Raw genomic sequence first — 15,115 nt, 5'->3', positions numbered from 1 at the left:
CCTTACCTTGCCGACATCTTTTTATAAGGGTACAAAGTTTTCAGCTGCTTTTGGCAAACATTCTGTAAATTTCAGCTTGGCCCCATGACCCCACATTTCACTGTATGGCCCTCACCTGTATTAATGTATGAATCGAGATGCATATAATGTCCAATTCAACTTCACACATAAAGACTAACGTCTATAGCTACACCAACAACTACATCATATCTGTTTGGAACACTTATAGCCAACAGTGTTTTTTTTTTTTTTTTCTTTTGGCGGTACCATGTGGCTTGCAGCATCTCAGTTCTTCAACTGGGCCACAGCAATGAAAATGTAAAGTCCTAACTATCGGGACTGCCAGGGAATTCCCTACTGTTTCTTATCACCTTTTAAATGTATTTTATACATTCTCTTTTTTCTTTATGTTTTTACTTATTCATTGTTCTAAAAATTTATCCTTTATAATACAAGTTTCAAAGTTTAGATAAATTGTAAGTTTTTTCAAATAAATTACTGAATTAGTGCTACAATGAAAATATGCCATTGCCTTTCTTAAAAAGCTATTTAACAGATTTTTATCTCAACAATAAAATCAATTGTTGGTAAACTGACTTTTGAACAATATTTTTTTGGTTTTGTAAGAAAGAATTACTATAGTTAGGTGAGTTTGTTTGTCTCATGCAGCGATGGTTCTGAAGTAGCTATCTGGGTATGGCAGTGGGGAACGACACAAACGTTTAGGAATGTGATCGGAGTTTGGGTGAAAGATACATGCTTCTAGGAATTTGCTTTCTATTTTTATAGCCAAGTCTATCTCTGTATCAAAGTTCTAGTATATATTGTCATGTCCCATGTGTTCAAGTTTTTGTCTTGTGTCTTTGCCCTCAGACAGTTGGGGACAGTGGCCTTGACTTATTTTCTAGTCTTGATGCTGCATTCTAATTCCCATATCAAGGTTTCTCTTACATGCTGTTGGCACCAGGACCTTAAATTTTTATCTACTGCCTTTTCCTGGTGTCAGTTTCTTCAGAGAGCAGATAATGCTCATTGACTGTGACTTTATTCTGTGGCTTACAGACTGTATTTCCACTCTTGTCTGTTGCTTGGACATCCTTTTTTGCAACTGCCTACATGTTTATTCAGTATTTCTGAGCCTGTGAGGCTCTGAGTCTTGGTCAATTCTATTTTGGGCCATCCTCTGATGAAATGAATACCTCATAAGCTATCTAGCTCAAGGAACTGGGCTATCATGCAGGTGTCTGGTTCAGACAAGTTAAATAATCTATTTGTTCACTCATAAGCATTTATTTGGTAGGTTAGGAGATGTTCTTATATTTGTCAATTCCTGTGGTTATAAAGTCAAGGAAGTCATGATCTTTTTCCTTAAGGAATTTAGAGCCCGCAGGAGAAACAGCTCAACTCCACCATACTACTATGTGTCAGGAACTATGACCAGGGAATGTACAGGGTTGAGGGAAGCACAAAGGAAAGGGCATTTGTATCAACTTGGGGAATAGCAAGTGTAAGGAAAGACTTGCTTGTGATTATTTTTGAAGTGTTTTTAAATACAAGTAGGCATTGGCTAAAGGGAGAAATCGGAGAAAGGAATTTCCAAGCAGAAGAAACTGTTGACTCAGCACAGAGGTGACCATGTCTTCTAGGTTCCTGCCCACCTTTGATCTCAACATTTCAGCAATGTGAAATGTTTCACCACATTTCATCAATATACAACTTTGTTTTATGTGTTTCTCTTTACAGACACCTTATTTAAAATAGCTTGTTGATTCACCAACATTGAACTCATAGCTAATAGCACTTGTAACTCATATCTGATTCAAGCTTATCTAAAGCATGTATTTTTTCTGTAAGGCATGTCACAACCTTCTTGCACTTAGGAACACTACGCAGTCCTTCAGCATTTGGAGGCTATTTAAATCAGTGAAATCATTGAAAAAAGTGAAAAACATGGCACTTAATAAACTGCAAAAGGACACCTGTTTACAGTATGAGATGAAACAAGAAGGCAGAACATTGTCTTGTTTAGCCTCAGCTAGGAACGTGTGTTGGGCAACTCAAAATTTTCACTGCTCTGTGAATTACCTCCAATGGCCATGAAGATGCTACTAGTATTGATTTTGGGGTTACAAATAAACTGTTGCATAGTAAGTGAATTTGCAAATATGGGATCGTGAATAAGAAGGATTGACTACATCACCAACACAGTGGCTTGGGGAGCTGCAAAATCTCAGAAGCCAAATAGGCAAACGGCTGTATCAGGCTCTGAGAGTATGCGTGACCACACCTCCTGGGACTAAAACACCTTAGCACAGAAAATGATAAAATGAGGAAGTAAATATAGATACAGAAAAATTTAAACTTTCTTATCTGGCTCCAACATATTTTACCTACAGCTCTTTTTATCTTGCCTTTAGCAGAGGCAAAGGGAAAAGATAGACTATGGTTTTGATTTCAGGTATGTTGTGATTATTTTCTGAGTGACCTGATCCACAGAATTACCCAGTTCTTCAAAAAATTCTATTTGATTAACCCTACTGGTGGCTCAGATGGTAAAGCGTCGGCCTACAATGCGGGAGACCCAGGTTCTATCCCTGGGTCGGGAAGATCCTCTGGAGAAGGAAATGGCAACCCACTCCAGTACTCTTGCCTGAAAAATGCAATGGACAGAACAGCATGGTAGGCTACAGTCCACAGGGTTGCAAAGAGTCGGACACGACTGAGTGACTTCACTTTCACTGCTTATAAGGTGTTTACTAATTTGAACAATAAGGCTTCATGTAGCTGGAATCAAATAGTTCTGACTAAATTTTAAAAAATACATGATCTTCTTTGCTTTGTTCTGTGTTCAATAGTTTCATTTAATCATGTTTTACCAGGCAATAGTATGGGTCCTTGCCTAATTGTACTATAGGGCTTAAAATGCTTTTATTTTGTTCTTAAAGTGAATATATACAGAAGACAAGATATACAGATCTTTGGAAAAAAAGATGAGATGCATTTGGGGCATGACCCTATCCAACTCTGGGGATAGGTCTGTCTGAGGTAATGAATTCAACTATTTGATCTCAAATATCATTTCTCACCCCAGGCATCTTTTGGTGGAGTGTGTGTGTGTGTGTGTGTGTAGTGTAAGTCCCTTTAGTTGTGTCTGATTCTTTGTGACCCTGTGGACTATAGCCCACCAGACTCCTCTGTCCATGGGATTCTCCAGGCAAGAATACTGGAGTGGACTGCCATGTCCTCCTCCAGGGGATCTTCTCAACTCAGGGATCAAACCCATGTCTGTCTCCTGCATTGGCAGGCAGGCAGGTTCTTTGCCACTAGCACCACCTGGGAAGCCTTTGGTGGACTGTAGATGTTACTAAAGAAGATTAACAGGGAAACCTTATCTGTCAACCTTAAATGTTTCCCAAGATTGAATAATGTTTGAAGACAAAGTGGTACAACAGAGGATATAAAAGAGTAATTCATATTTATGCAATCTTTTAATTATCATTTGCTACCAAAATATTTGCTTGCTATGGTGAATACACAGTCTGTTTTTATTATTCTTCCACTTGAATTCTTTGACAAATTTGCAACAACAAGAATTTAAATAAGTATCTTGTTGGTGAAGGAGAAACCCACCACTTCCTAATGGAGGAAAAGGAATTTTATTACTACATAAGGGCACAAAGGTCCGTCTAGTCAAGGCTATGGTTTTTCCAGTGGTCATGTATGGATGTGAGAGTTGGACTGTGAAGAAAGCTGAGCACCAAAGAATTGATGCTTTTGAACTGTGGTGTTGGAGAAGACTCTTGCGAGTCCTTTGGACTGCAAGGAGATCCAACCAGTCCTTCTTGTAGGAGACCAGTCCCAGGTGTTCATTGGAAGAACTGATGCTGAGGCTGAAACTCCAATACTTTGGCTACCTCATGCGAAGAGTTGACTCATTGGAAAAGACTCTGATGCTGGGAGGTATTAGGGGCAGGAGGAGAAGGGGACGACAGAGGATGAGATGGCTGGATGGCATCACCAACTCAATGCACATGAGTTTGCGTGAACTCCAGGAGTTGGTGATGGACAGGGAGGCCTGGTGTGCTGCGATTCATGGGGTTGCAGAGTCAGACATGATGGAGTGACTGAACTGAACTGAATTGAAGGGCAGGAAAGTAAAATTAAAACAAAGCCAGGTAACACTGAGACTGAGAAAATTTTGATTTGTCTGGGTAGTCATTCCTGGCAATTTGATACCAAAAAGGATTTTCTTTTAACTGGACATCCTGGTCAATGACATTGAGGAAATTCCTTACATCTTTGGTTTGGCTCTACAAAACTGATTAACAATGATTCTGAGCATCCCTTCAAAGTATAAGATAATGGAAGATAATGTTAAATGTTTCCACTTTTGTGATTTGGTATCTAAAAACGCATCTTTGTGAAATTTCTTAGATTCTTCTTCTAAGCATGATCTCATCATAGAATGATTTGCTTCTGGTTCACTGAAGTGTCATATAGCAAGCTGACTTTTTTTGTTTAAGAAATAAGAATTTCTTTTTTCTTAAAAAACATTAAAATTTATTTATTTATTTTTGGCTGTGCTGGGTCTCTGCTGCTGGGCAGGCTTTCCACTGCAGTGGCTTTTCCTGTGGCTGTACAGGCTCTAGGGTACGCAGGCTTCTGTACTTGGGGCTCCCAGGCTCTAGTGCACAGACTCAATAGTTGTGGTGCAGAGGCTTAGTTGCTCCGTGACGTGTGGGATTTTCCTGGATCAGGAACTGAACCTGTGTCTCCTGCCTTGGCAGGCAGATTCTTTACCACTGAGCCACCAGAGAAGCCTGCAAATCGACTTTTGAGGAAGACTTACCCCCATATTTAGCATTGGTTGTATAGGTTGTGAGACTGAACAGATTTAAACCCCATTCCTGATAAAATGTTAGTTGCTCAGTCACGTCTGACTCTGCAACCCTATGGACTGTAGCCCACCAGGCTCCTTTGTCCATGGAGTTCTCCAGGTGAGAATACTGGAGAGGGTTGCCATTTCTTTCTTCAGGGGATCTTCCTGACCCAGGGATTGAACCCAGGTCTCCTGCATTGGAGGCACACTCTTTACTGCCTGAGCCACCAGGGAAGCCTGATAAAGACCATATCTTTATTGCTGATTCGCAGATGGGATCTTTTCCTTCTAAAAACCTTTAGTTTATATTTACTCACATTAAACTCCAATTCCAGATGGATGTTTATGAATATGTTGTCTATATACATGCCTTAAAGTACTGCTCTGATCTTTACTTCCCCTCCCAGAAAATGAATTATTTATAATCATTTTCATAAAGAGATAATCAGGTAAAGAGCTTTCTTAAAGGTGGCAAAACTAAAAAGCAAATTAGTTTTATGATTTCAAAGAATTAGCTGACTATTCATTTACTATAATGTTTTCAGACTACTTTAGAACTCTCAGAGGAAGAATAATGGGCCAGGACAGAGCTATAAGGTTTCCTTTATGGACAGAGTAAGCCATTTAATCTTGATGGACTCAAATTGTTCTTGATTTTCTGCCATGGCTATCCCTCACAGAAATAGTACTTGTGATTAATAGCATTTTTTCCTACTAACCAAAGTATTTATAATGTATATCTGGAAGATATTCCAAGATGGAGGATAACATTAAAATTTTTAAAAAGTTCAACAACTGAAAAAATCAATCAATATCAGTTGGGGAGAAAAGCTATAAAGGTATTTTTAGGAGAGAGAGAGATAAATTTTTAGATTTTCATTAATTTTAAGGAGACTGTGAAAGAAAAAAAAAACTTTAAGTGACTTGATGGGGAATATTTTTTACCATTTTAGAATGAAAATTATACCAGGAATTTACTTACAAATGTATATGTTCAAAATACGTAGAAGATCTGCAAATTAAATAGATCATTATAAATGTTCTATTTAACTAGTGTTAAATAGAACCCATTTATTTTCTGCCATCAAGCTGAAAATTCTAGAATGGTGGTGGCGGCAATATAGAGTACTACAATCTTAAAAAAACACAGTCGTCCAAAAATAGAGTCTAAGTTTTAGTAATTACAAGGAGTCACATTTCCTCCCATCATATACAGACCCATGAGGGTATACAATGCACTGTATATTTCCTCCCATCATATACAGACCCATGAGGTATACAATGCACTGTATAAAGCAAAACTGAGAAGCGAGGGCATGTACTAAATTGATCCTAAAGTAGACTTGCAAATAGACTAACTTTGGAGAATATTCTTACAAAAACTGTCAGCCTAGAAAAATTTGTCAGGTGTATACACGTGCAAAAGGCTAACCAAAATGACATTATCACTGTATAGAGCATATATCCATTCATTCATTAACTCAATTATGCAATTATTCTATCAACAAATATTTATTGAGTTTCAATAGGTAGATGAGCACCAGGGTCAAGCACATAGGAAATGACCTCTGCCCTCTTGGAGGAAAAGAGAACTGGCATTTGTTGAGAGCAAACGATGGCCAGGTGTTTTACATGTCTTATACCAGCTGGATGAGGGGGATATTTTTATCACTGCTGCTTCTCTGTCTGAGGAAGCTGAGCCTTACAGGGGTTAAGTAGGCTTCTAATGGTCATTGAGATAGTAAGTGGCAGGGTCAGACTTCCAAACCCAGCTTGTCTCCGAAGTCCACTACACTATGGTGCCTGGAATCCAGCAGGAGAGACAGAAATATCCATGCAGCTATAACACAGATCATGACTTGCTCTGGGAGCACAGAGAAGGGAGCTATTCATTCTGTAGTGTCCAAGTCACCTCTGGGAAGGCTTCAGAGAGAAGCTGTATTTGAGTTGAAACTTGAAGGTAAATGCGGGATGGCATTTTAGGAAGACACACAAAAGTGCACTGCAGGTTGAAGAGACAGTGTACCGTTCCACAGGGCTGGAAACAGTTTCTCACACTTGTATTCATACCACAGTCTTGAATTTTAGAATCTTCAGCAGCATACTTGAACAATACCATGGCCATCAATCAGTACAACAAAATGAGACTCACGGGCTTTGCAATTAGGATACAGGCTTTCAGTTTAGACTCAGCCACTTTCCAGTTGTGGGAACTTTGGAAGATCATTTAGGCGTTGTTTGATTAAGTGGGAATAATCATCATCAGGTTATTTTAAGGAGAGTATGAGTTGATGCATATACACTGCTTAGCTTAGTAAACATACGACATGGTATGCACTCACTGAATTGGGTGTTATGAGTACTAAATCACAATGGTATCTGAGGACATCTATTGCTGTTGTTCAGTTGCCAAGTCATGTCCAACTCCTCACGACCCCATGCTGCAGTGCAGCATGCCAGGCCTCCCTGTCCCTCACCATCTCCTGGAGTTTGTCCAAGTTCACATCCACTGGCCTCCCCAGTGGCTCAGATGGTAAAGAGGATATCTATAAGAGCATTCAATTATTACATGATTCTCTTAATTGTATTGCACCATACTGACTCAGCTCTCCTATATCCTCACAAGGAAGTTTCATTAATATTCTCTTTCTGTCCTGCTCGTTTGCTGCTTGGTTAGGCCTCTTCTACTCTCAACAGATAGAGTCTTGTTTATACCGCCTTGCAGAACCCATTTGACTTAATGTACAATTTGGCAGATATCACAGGATAATGTGTGTGTTTAGGTTTAGCAAAAATACATTAATATTTACCCATTTACCATCGCAGCACATATGGCAAAGGGTACACAGGGTGCCCTAGCCTAGTGGCTGAGCACCAGCTGGACAGAGGACGCTGCTTTTGGGGTAGGGGGTGCTGAATAGGGGAAGGAAGGAGAGTGGTAGAAGACAGTCAGGTCATGGTCAGACTGGGAAAGAACTTGAATACCACGCTGGAGAGTTTGGTCTCCATGCTGCAGAAAAGCCAGGGAGAAAAATGAAACCAGATATATAGACTGAAATATATCATTCCCATCCCCACTCCTGCAATTTCTATGTTGAAGCCCTAACTCTCAGTGTAACTCTATTTGGAAACAGATCTTTTAGGTAGGTGGTTCAAGTTAAATGAGGTCATAATGGTGGGGTTCTAATATAACAGGACTGATGTCCTTATAAGAGGATGAAGCGACACCAGAGCTCCTGCTACCATGTGAGAATGCACTGAGAAAGTGACCATCTATTGCAGAAGCCTGGGAATGAGGCCTCATCAGAAACCAACTCTGGAGGCATCCTGATCTCAGGCTTCCAGCCTCCACAACTGCAAGAAAATAAAATTCTGTTATTTAAGCCACCTGTTCTGTGGTATTTTGTTATGGCAACCCTGGCAGACGAATACAGTAAGAAAGCAGCATAACAGGACTTGGGTTTTAGGAAGATAACTAGTTTAGCATGGAGGATATTACTTGATTGATCAACTCTATACATTCTTTGAAACGCAGTTCCTTTGGGAAGAGTTCTTGAATCCTTAAGCTTGACTTTGATGTCCTTCAATGTGTTCCCATAGTTCTACGTGTGTATCTCTATCATAATAATGTATTATGTGCATAATCTATCATAATAATGCATTATTTAATTGGTATTCTCCCACACCAGATTATAAACTCCTGGAAGTCAGGGAATACATCTTTATATTCCCGGCATCTACGATAGTACTTGGCACGTGACAGGTTCTCAGTAGATATCTGGGTATTAATTAATAAATAATAGAAGAACCTGAGGCAAGGAAATCAGTTCTAAGACTACTAATAGTCCGTTAACAGAAAATTCACGTGTAACTCCTCAAATTGTCTTAAATTGTTTGACAAAAAAATGATAAAAATTGGAAATAGTTTGCCTTTAATCTTTTACTTCTAATCTCTTCCAAAAATGAAATTAAAATATGCTGAAGAGGTAGAATTTTAATGATTTTCGCCTCACTGAAAATTAAGTTCTCTTCCCCCTCATTAAGTCCTGGTATAAATATATGTATATAGTATCCCCAGGAGAGAAGAAAATGCTGACTATTTCTAATCACTTAATTTGTTTGGAGGAATCACCAAGAGTCCACAAAGGGAACTAATGTGATCAGCAAACTCAAATGATTGTTCTGTAATTTATGTAGAATTCCCAATAAGTCTTTTGGAGTTTGCCAATAGATCTGGTGATTAAAGACATTAGGTCAGACAAATGCTCTATCTTTGCTTTTATATTTTATAGTACAGGAACAGTTACAGGAATGGAATCTCCCCATTAACCAAACAAAATGTTTCTATAAATCACTGTACTAATTATTGAGTTAAAGTCTGTGCCTACAACAAGAAAAGCAACAAGGGAGGTTGCCAAGAAGAGACAAGTTCAGTTGATTTGACAACACCAATGTGTTGAATTGTGGCCTTCAATCAAAATGGTTCTAGATGACAGACTCATTCCTCTGATCATTTAATTTTGACCTTTTAAGACAGTCGGTTCATCAGAGTCAGACACGACTGAGTGACACAGCACAGCACAGCAAGACAGTCAATTCTCTTCACTTTTTCCTGTTCTTACACTATTTCTCTTCTTACAACTTTGTATATGATTTAGGACCTTATTGGATGTAAAGTATGTGAATCCATTTTTCCCCACTTCCCTCTGATTGCATTGTTCTTATACATCCTTGGACTTTTGCAGAGACTGAGAACGTCCCAAGTTTAAAAGAATTTCTTAATCTTCAATTAAAGTTCTAATAAAGGTTCTTCAATGCCCAAGCTGATATACCAGAAGCAGAAAATTTCTATATATGTATATTAAAAAAATATATTGGGATGATTTAGAAAACAATGGAGAAGGGCATGGCAACACACTCCAGTACTCTTGCCTGGAGAACTCCATGTATAGAGGAGCCTGGCAGGCTATAGTCCATGGGGTCAAAAAGAGTCAGACATGACTGAGCAACTAAAACACACACAGAAAATAATAATGAAATTTTAATGAAAATCAAATAATTTTCTGAAATATTGGCCTACCTTTTGGAGATACTTTTTTTTCTCCTCGGATTCCTGAATCTTTAGGGTTTCAGCAGTGACATCTCTACTCTCTAAAGAAAACAGTCAAATTCAATCTGAAATAATTTTATCATGATTTTACAATAATGTTGATAAAAATTAAAGGTTAAAAGGTAATACATAGAGTAGGAAGGTAACATAAATATGTACTGTCTTGAAACTTTATGAACCAGATTCATAAATAACTGGAGACTGAATTAATTAGCTCTGACCGCAAGGAACCTTTAATCTCTTTAGAAGAGGAGTAGCCTGAGTCCAGAGATAAGAAAAGGTCTCTAAACAGAACAAACTTGTAGTATCAGATATTATAATTCCTATTCAAAGTGTTACAGGAATTTAGGCATTTTCCTCTGGATAAATGAATTGGTCCCTGAGGCAGGGTCCTGGTATGCTTTCAGGAAGTTATGCCAAAGTATGAAGTTGTATCCTTATACTTATTATCTATATTAAAATTTTTTTTAAAAAAATTCTTAGATTTTTTTAAAGAATCTAGGAATCAGGATGTTGAAAGGCATAAAACTTTGTACTTACTGCTTTCCTCAAGGAAAAAAGGCTGGAAGTAAGTTTTCTCTAAAAAATACAAAAGGGAAGTAAAGAGATAACTGGAAAACCCATAGCATTAAAGGTATTTAAGTTTTCTACACCTATAAAAATTGCAGTTTCCCCATCTTAAGCCTTACATGTCAGGGAACTTGTTTCCTAATATTGACTCTGCCTTCAACCTTCTCTAGGGCTTTCATGTTTGAACTCAATTACGTAAACGACTGTCTTTCATATCCTTTCAGCCAACATTTGCCTAGACTATTCTACACTGTTTAGACAAATAGATGTCATAACCCAGGTGATATTTTCAGATGTGCTTTTAGATATAACAAAGACACCACCGATCATTTTGGAGTGGAAAAATTGCAGAGACGATTTTAAAATTATTTGTATAGAGGTTTAGATATTTGAATGAAAGGTTCTTTAGAACTAGGTTCAGCAGTTTCTCCTGGGCGGGGCTCTAGTATCTTCCCTATGGGTTACACAGGAGCTACTCACCCGGTGCACTGCTCCTGGAAGGCCGCGCCACCGGCAGACGCTGGCTGCTACCTCTGGACAGCACCAGCTGAGATTCGTTGGGGGGGTACATTGACGCCCCGATCCAGAACTGCTTGGCCAAGTTGGCATCGCGATCCGAAGAGCCGGTGAACACTAGCAATCCTTGGGGAAAAGCTTCACAGGACTCCTCTGGGCTGCTAAGCCTGCTGCTGGGCCTCGTTTCCATGGCAACTCAGGACGCTTCTCCAAGCTCCTTTGCCTGTCTCTCAGCCCCGCCCCGCCCTCACCGCGGAAACCCGCCAAGTTGGCAAGCGCCACGGCCGGAAGCCCTTGGTTTGCTCGGTAGATGTTGGGGTCTGGCGCGCGCTTGTGGGTCACCTGAATCCCATTTCTGCAGTGATCACAGGCTTCGGGACCTGTCCAAGTCTTGGGGTGCAAATACGAGTCAAAGCGTCCACTTTGGGGCGTCTTGTGCTGTTGGAGTCAGTGGGGGAGCACTTCAGCTTTTTCATCCTCAGCCTCCTTCCCCCCACCCTCCTTCCTCGTATCCCCGCCACACCAGCTTCCTTTACCCCAAATAAAGCTTTCAGTTCCTTAGTTCCACCGCCCCAAACCCTTTTCCACACCAGATTGCTGTAGCCCAGCACCCTCTATGGGGAGGTTCTGGGCCTGCATTGGTTGATGAATTCAACAGGACAGCTAACATCATAGCCTATGGTAGCTAGAGGTCGGAAGGGGGCTGATAGGTACCCATGTGTATACTCTTTTACACATTTCCCACTGAATCTGTAAGGCCAATCTTACGGAAAGAAGCTTGATTTAGATTGTCAGTCCCACTAAAGCTGCTTTTACGGCAAGAGTTGTAAATGATTACTTAAATATATCGGATAAGTGTGATGAAAAATACACTATAAACATTTGTTAATATGTTTCTACAAAAATGTTTACAAATGTTATGTGTGTAGCTTTCCCCGGCGATCTGGTTAATCTAGGAACAATTTAACTCAGCGATAGGAAAGTTGTAATTACTGTGGGAGGAATTGAGATGGAAATCATAAAACCAATTAAGGAAAGGACATGAACGTATTGGTAATAACCACAATTTCGTTTCCTTATGACACTTTATTCTTTCAAGATATTAATACAGTCTCTCACAAAAATACAGTTCAAAAGTAGATAATTACAAATCTATACAATGACAGCTAAGGAAAAAAATTATATTCTCCAATATATCTGAACATTTTTTGGTTCAGAGACTGAAGGAATATTGAAAAATCATATATATATACATATAAAACATACATCGTATATTTAGCACCTAAAATGTTGACTTCTCTCTTGGTTAAGCTATTGATAAATAACCAATGGGCAATAGCAGCAAATTCCAATCCTCCTCGCCAAGCCCCCCACATTGATATATACATGCAACTCATTTGGATGAATTCCCAAATCTTTTTACCTGGCCGTGTGGTTAGTGATTGGTATTATTAGCAATCAGCTAACTACACTGCCTAGTAACTAGACTCAAAGGAAAAAGGTTTACGTTTATTACAAACTGCGTCTCAGGTTGGTGCTCCATACGTTGTAATAGGCAAGGTACTAGTTCAGTAGTAGCTCACTTGGTGTCTTGGTGAATACCCTACTAAATAATGACAGGATGAGCTGGTTGGATGGCATCACCGACTCGACGGACATGTTTGAGAAAGCTCTGGGAGTTGGTGATGGACAGGGAAGCCTGGCATGCCAGCAGTCCATGGGGTCACAAAGAGTCCGACACGACTGAGCGACTGAACTACTAAATAATGAAAAACGGGCACAACGAATCACAGCTAACAGTACTAAATGCTACGTGGGGGCTCCACCCAGCAGTTAAAAAGTCTTAAGGCCATTCAACACCACGGATTTCGCTTTGTTTACATGGGATTGCACCGTTTTGCTTTTAGTCCTAGAGACGGCTAACTCTTTAACAGTATCTAGAAGCAGCAGCTTGAAGGAGTTTGCAAGGGGGTTACTAGCAAGCTGACAACGTGCTCCGCCAGCAGCGCTAAACGCTGATGCATCAGATCTCGAAGCCCTGGGCACTCTTCTCGAACGCTTGAGGTCGGCGGTTAGCCGCCGAGGGTGGCGTCTTCCTGCCGGCAGGGCGGCGGGTGATGCTGTGCCTTGTTTTGATGGCAGTGGAACTAGTGATTGTAAGCATGAGAGTACAATCAGCTAATTACACTGCCTACAAACCGAGCACCGGGCGCCCGCGGGCTCGAAGCTCTCAGACGGTTCGCAGCGCCGACGCGGTGTCCCAGAGCAGGCGGGCGGGAGGGATCAGGCCCGCCGCGACCCCACATTTCCCCGGGGGCGACACCCGACAGTGCCGGGGCGCGAGGCCCAGGATGCGGGTCCCCAGAGGATGCCTCTGGGCCGCCCTCCAGCGACTCTCGCTCGGCCCGTGGGGCTGCGCGGGGCCCCCGCCGGACGTGCCGAGCACGCTTGGCGAGGCCGGCGGGTGGCGCTCCAGCGGGAACCTGCCGCCCGAGGGTTCGGCCCCCACCCCAGGCCCAGGTGACTCCCGGGGGTGCCTGGCCGGCTGGCCCCACCTGGGCCACCGAGCCCCCGACCCCGCGTCCCCGGCCAGCGGTCTCCCCGCCTCCCGGGGCTCTGCTTCTCAGGTTCCCTTCCTTCCCTTTCCTTTCCCCTCCGCTCTCCTCGGGCCGGCTCCCACCTCCCTCAGCCGGGCCTGGTCAGCCCCAGGAAACTTCTCTTCAGGTCTGGGCCCCAACCCTTCGAGCCGGCTCTTTCGACCCCGTGCGCCCCGCCGCTCCGAGTGGCCAAGTGACCGTGGCCGTGGCCGACCAACCGCCCTCAGAACCCCGCGGGTGGAGGGGGCGGGGCAGGCGCGAGGGGGCCGGGTGGGGGAGGGGCGGGTAGGGGCGGTGGGGGAGGGGCGGGGTGGGGGCGGGGAGGACGCCGCCTGAAGGGGCGGGGGCGGGCGCCGGTCGGGACGAGGCCCCGGACGAGGAGGCAAGGATCTTGGGAAGCTGTTTTTCTTCATCCATCGGGAGGGACGAAGAGCTCCTTCTCTCCGACCCCCTCTCCAAAAAACCCCAGGCCCTCCCGCCAGTTTTCAAAACCCATCCCCGTCAGGGAAAACAGCTCGCTGGAGTATCAGCTGGTTGGCTTCAGTTTTCTGTAACATGCCGGAGGAGTGCCCCTGAGGTCCCGTCTGCCCTCTTGTGTTCCCGTTGGGTGCTCTCCCTTTGTCGGAGGGCCATTCAGTGGGGGTGGGAGCCAGATCTTCTTTTAGTCAAGAGAGGGAGCCGGCCAGCTCGTTAGTTAGATGGGAGTGTGGGCCTCTTAAGGTCGAGGCCAAAGTTTCGCACCCTCTAGGTCAGCTTTGGTGCTTTAGTCGCTAAGTTGCGTCCAACTCTTGCGACCTCATGGACAGAGGAGCCTGACAGGCTACAGTCCATGCGATTCTCCGGGCAAGAATACTGGAGTGGGTTGCCATTTCCTTCTCCAGGGGATCTTCCCAACCCAGGAATCGAGCCCGGGTCAACTTTAGGCAAAACTATTCCTACTTCTGGTACATTGTTTATTTCAATCCCTGCTGTATGTTTAGCCCCTAGGGTCGTTCCACCCTCTCTATGTACAACCTAGATGGTAACACAAAATGAACACACAGTATTTACTATACAAGACAGTGCCTAGTAAATGTCCAAGACGGGTAGAAATAGAAGTGAGCGGGGTGGGGCATGGGGGAGAACTATAAGTAGGTCCTTGAAGCAAGCGTCGTTTTGGACGTTCACCGTGAGGGCTATGGAAGAAAGACAGTGTTTTGTGACCAGTTGCATTGTCTTATTCTCTCAGTTCCACATTTGAGGATGTAGATGTGTTTATGTGTGCATTTGGAGTAGGTTGAGCAAAGAGGAGAGTGAGGATTTCTGGGAGACCTCTACTAATAATTCTTTCCCTTAGTTACTCCTTCCCTTTGTTTTCTTCAGTGCACGAATCAGGAGAGAATAAAGAATATTGATTACACACCTTCTAGGGCTCAACTGGAAGTAGCCCTCCCTTTGATCTTT

The 15,115-nt window shown here is 42.4% G+C and overlaps 1 protein-coding gene across 1 annotated transcript in view; it reads right to left on the bottom strand.

The window, feature by feature from the left end:
* Positions 1–11,692, bottom strand: part of HOATZ (HOATZ cilia and flagella associated protein) — a 40,126-nt gene extending 28,434 nt beyond the window's left edge. The window contains exons 1-3 of the mRNA XM_055547927.1: positions 11,040–11,692; positions 10,530–10,568; positions 9,960–10,030 (exon numbers count right to left, since the gene is read on the bottom strand). Coding sequence (XP_055403902.1) covers positions 9,960–10,030; positions 10,530–10,568; positions 11,040–11,265 — 336 coding nt within the window. The 5' untranslated portion in view covers positions 11,266–11,692. The remainder of the gene's footprint in view (positions 1–9,959; positions 10,031–10,529; positions 10,569–11,039) is intronic.
* Positions 11,693–15,115: the final 3,423 nt, after the last annotated feature.

The sequence above is a fragment of the Bubalus kerabau genome, chromosome 15 (assembly GCF_029407905.1).
Source record: "Bubalus kerabau isolate K-KA32 ecotype Philippines breed swamp buffalo chromosome 15, PCC_UOA_SB_1v2, whole genome shotgun sequence".
In the NCBI taxonomy this organism is placed as follows: domain Eukaryota; kingdom Metazoa; phylum Chordata; class Mammalia; order Artiodactyla; family Bovidae; genus Bubalus; species Bubalus kerabau.
The sequence above is the reverse complement of the archived record's forward strand: the minus strand, read 5'-3'. Positions and strand labels throughout refer to the sequence as shown.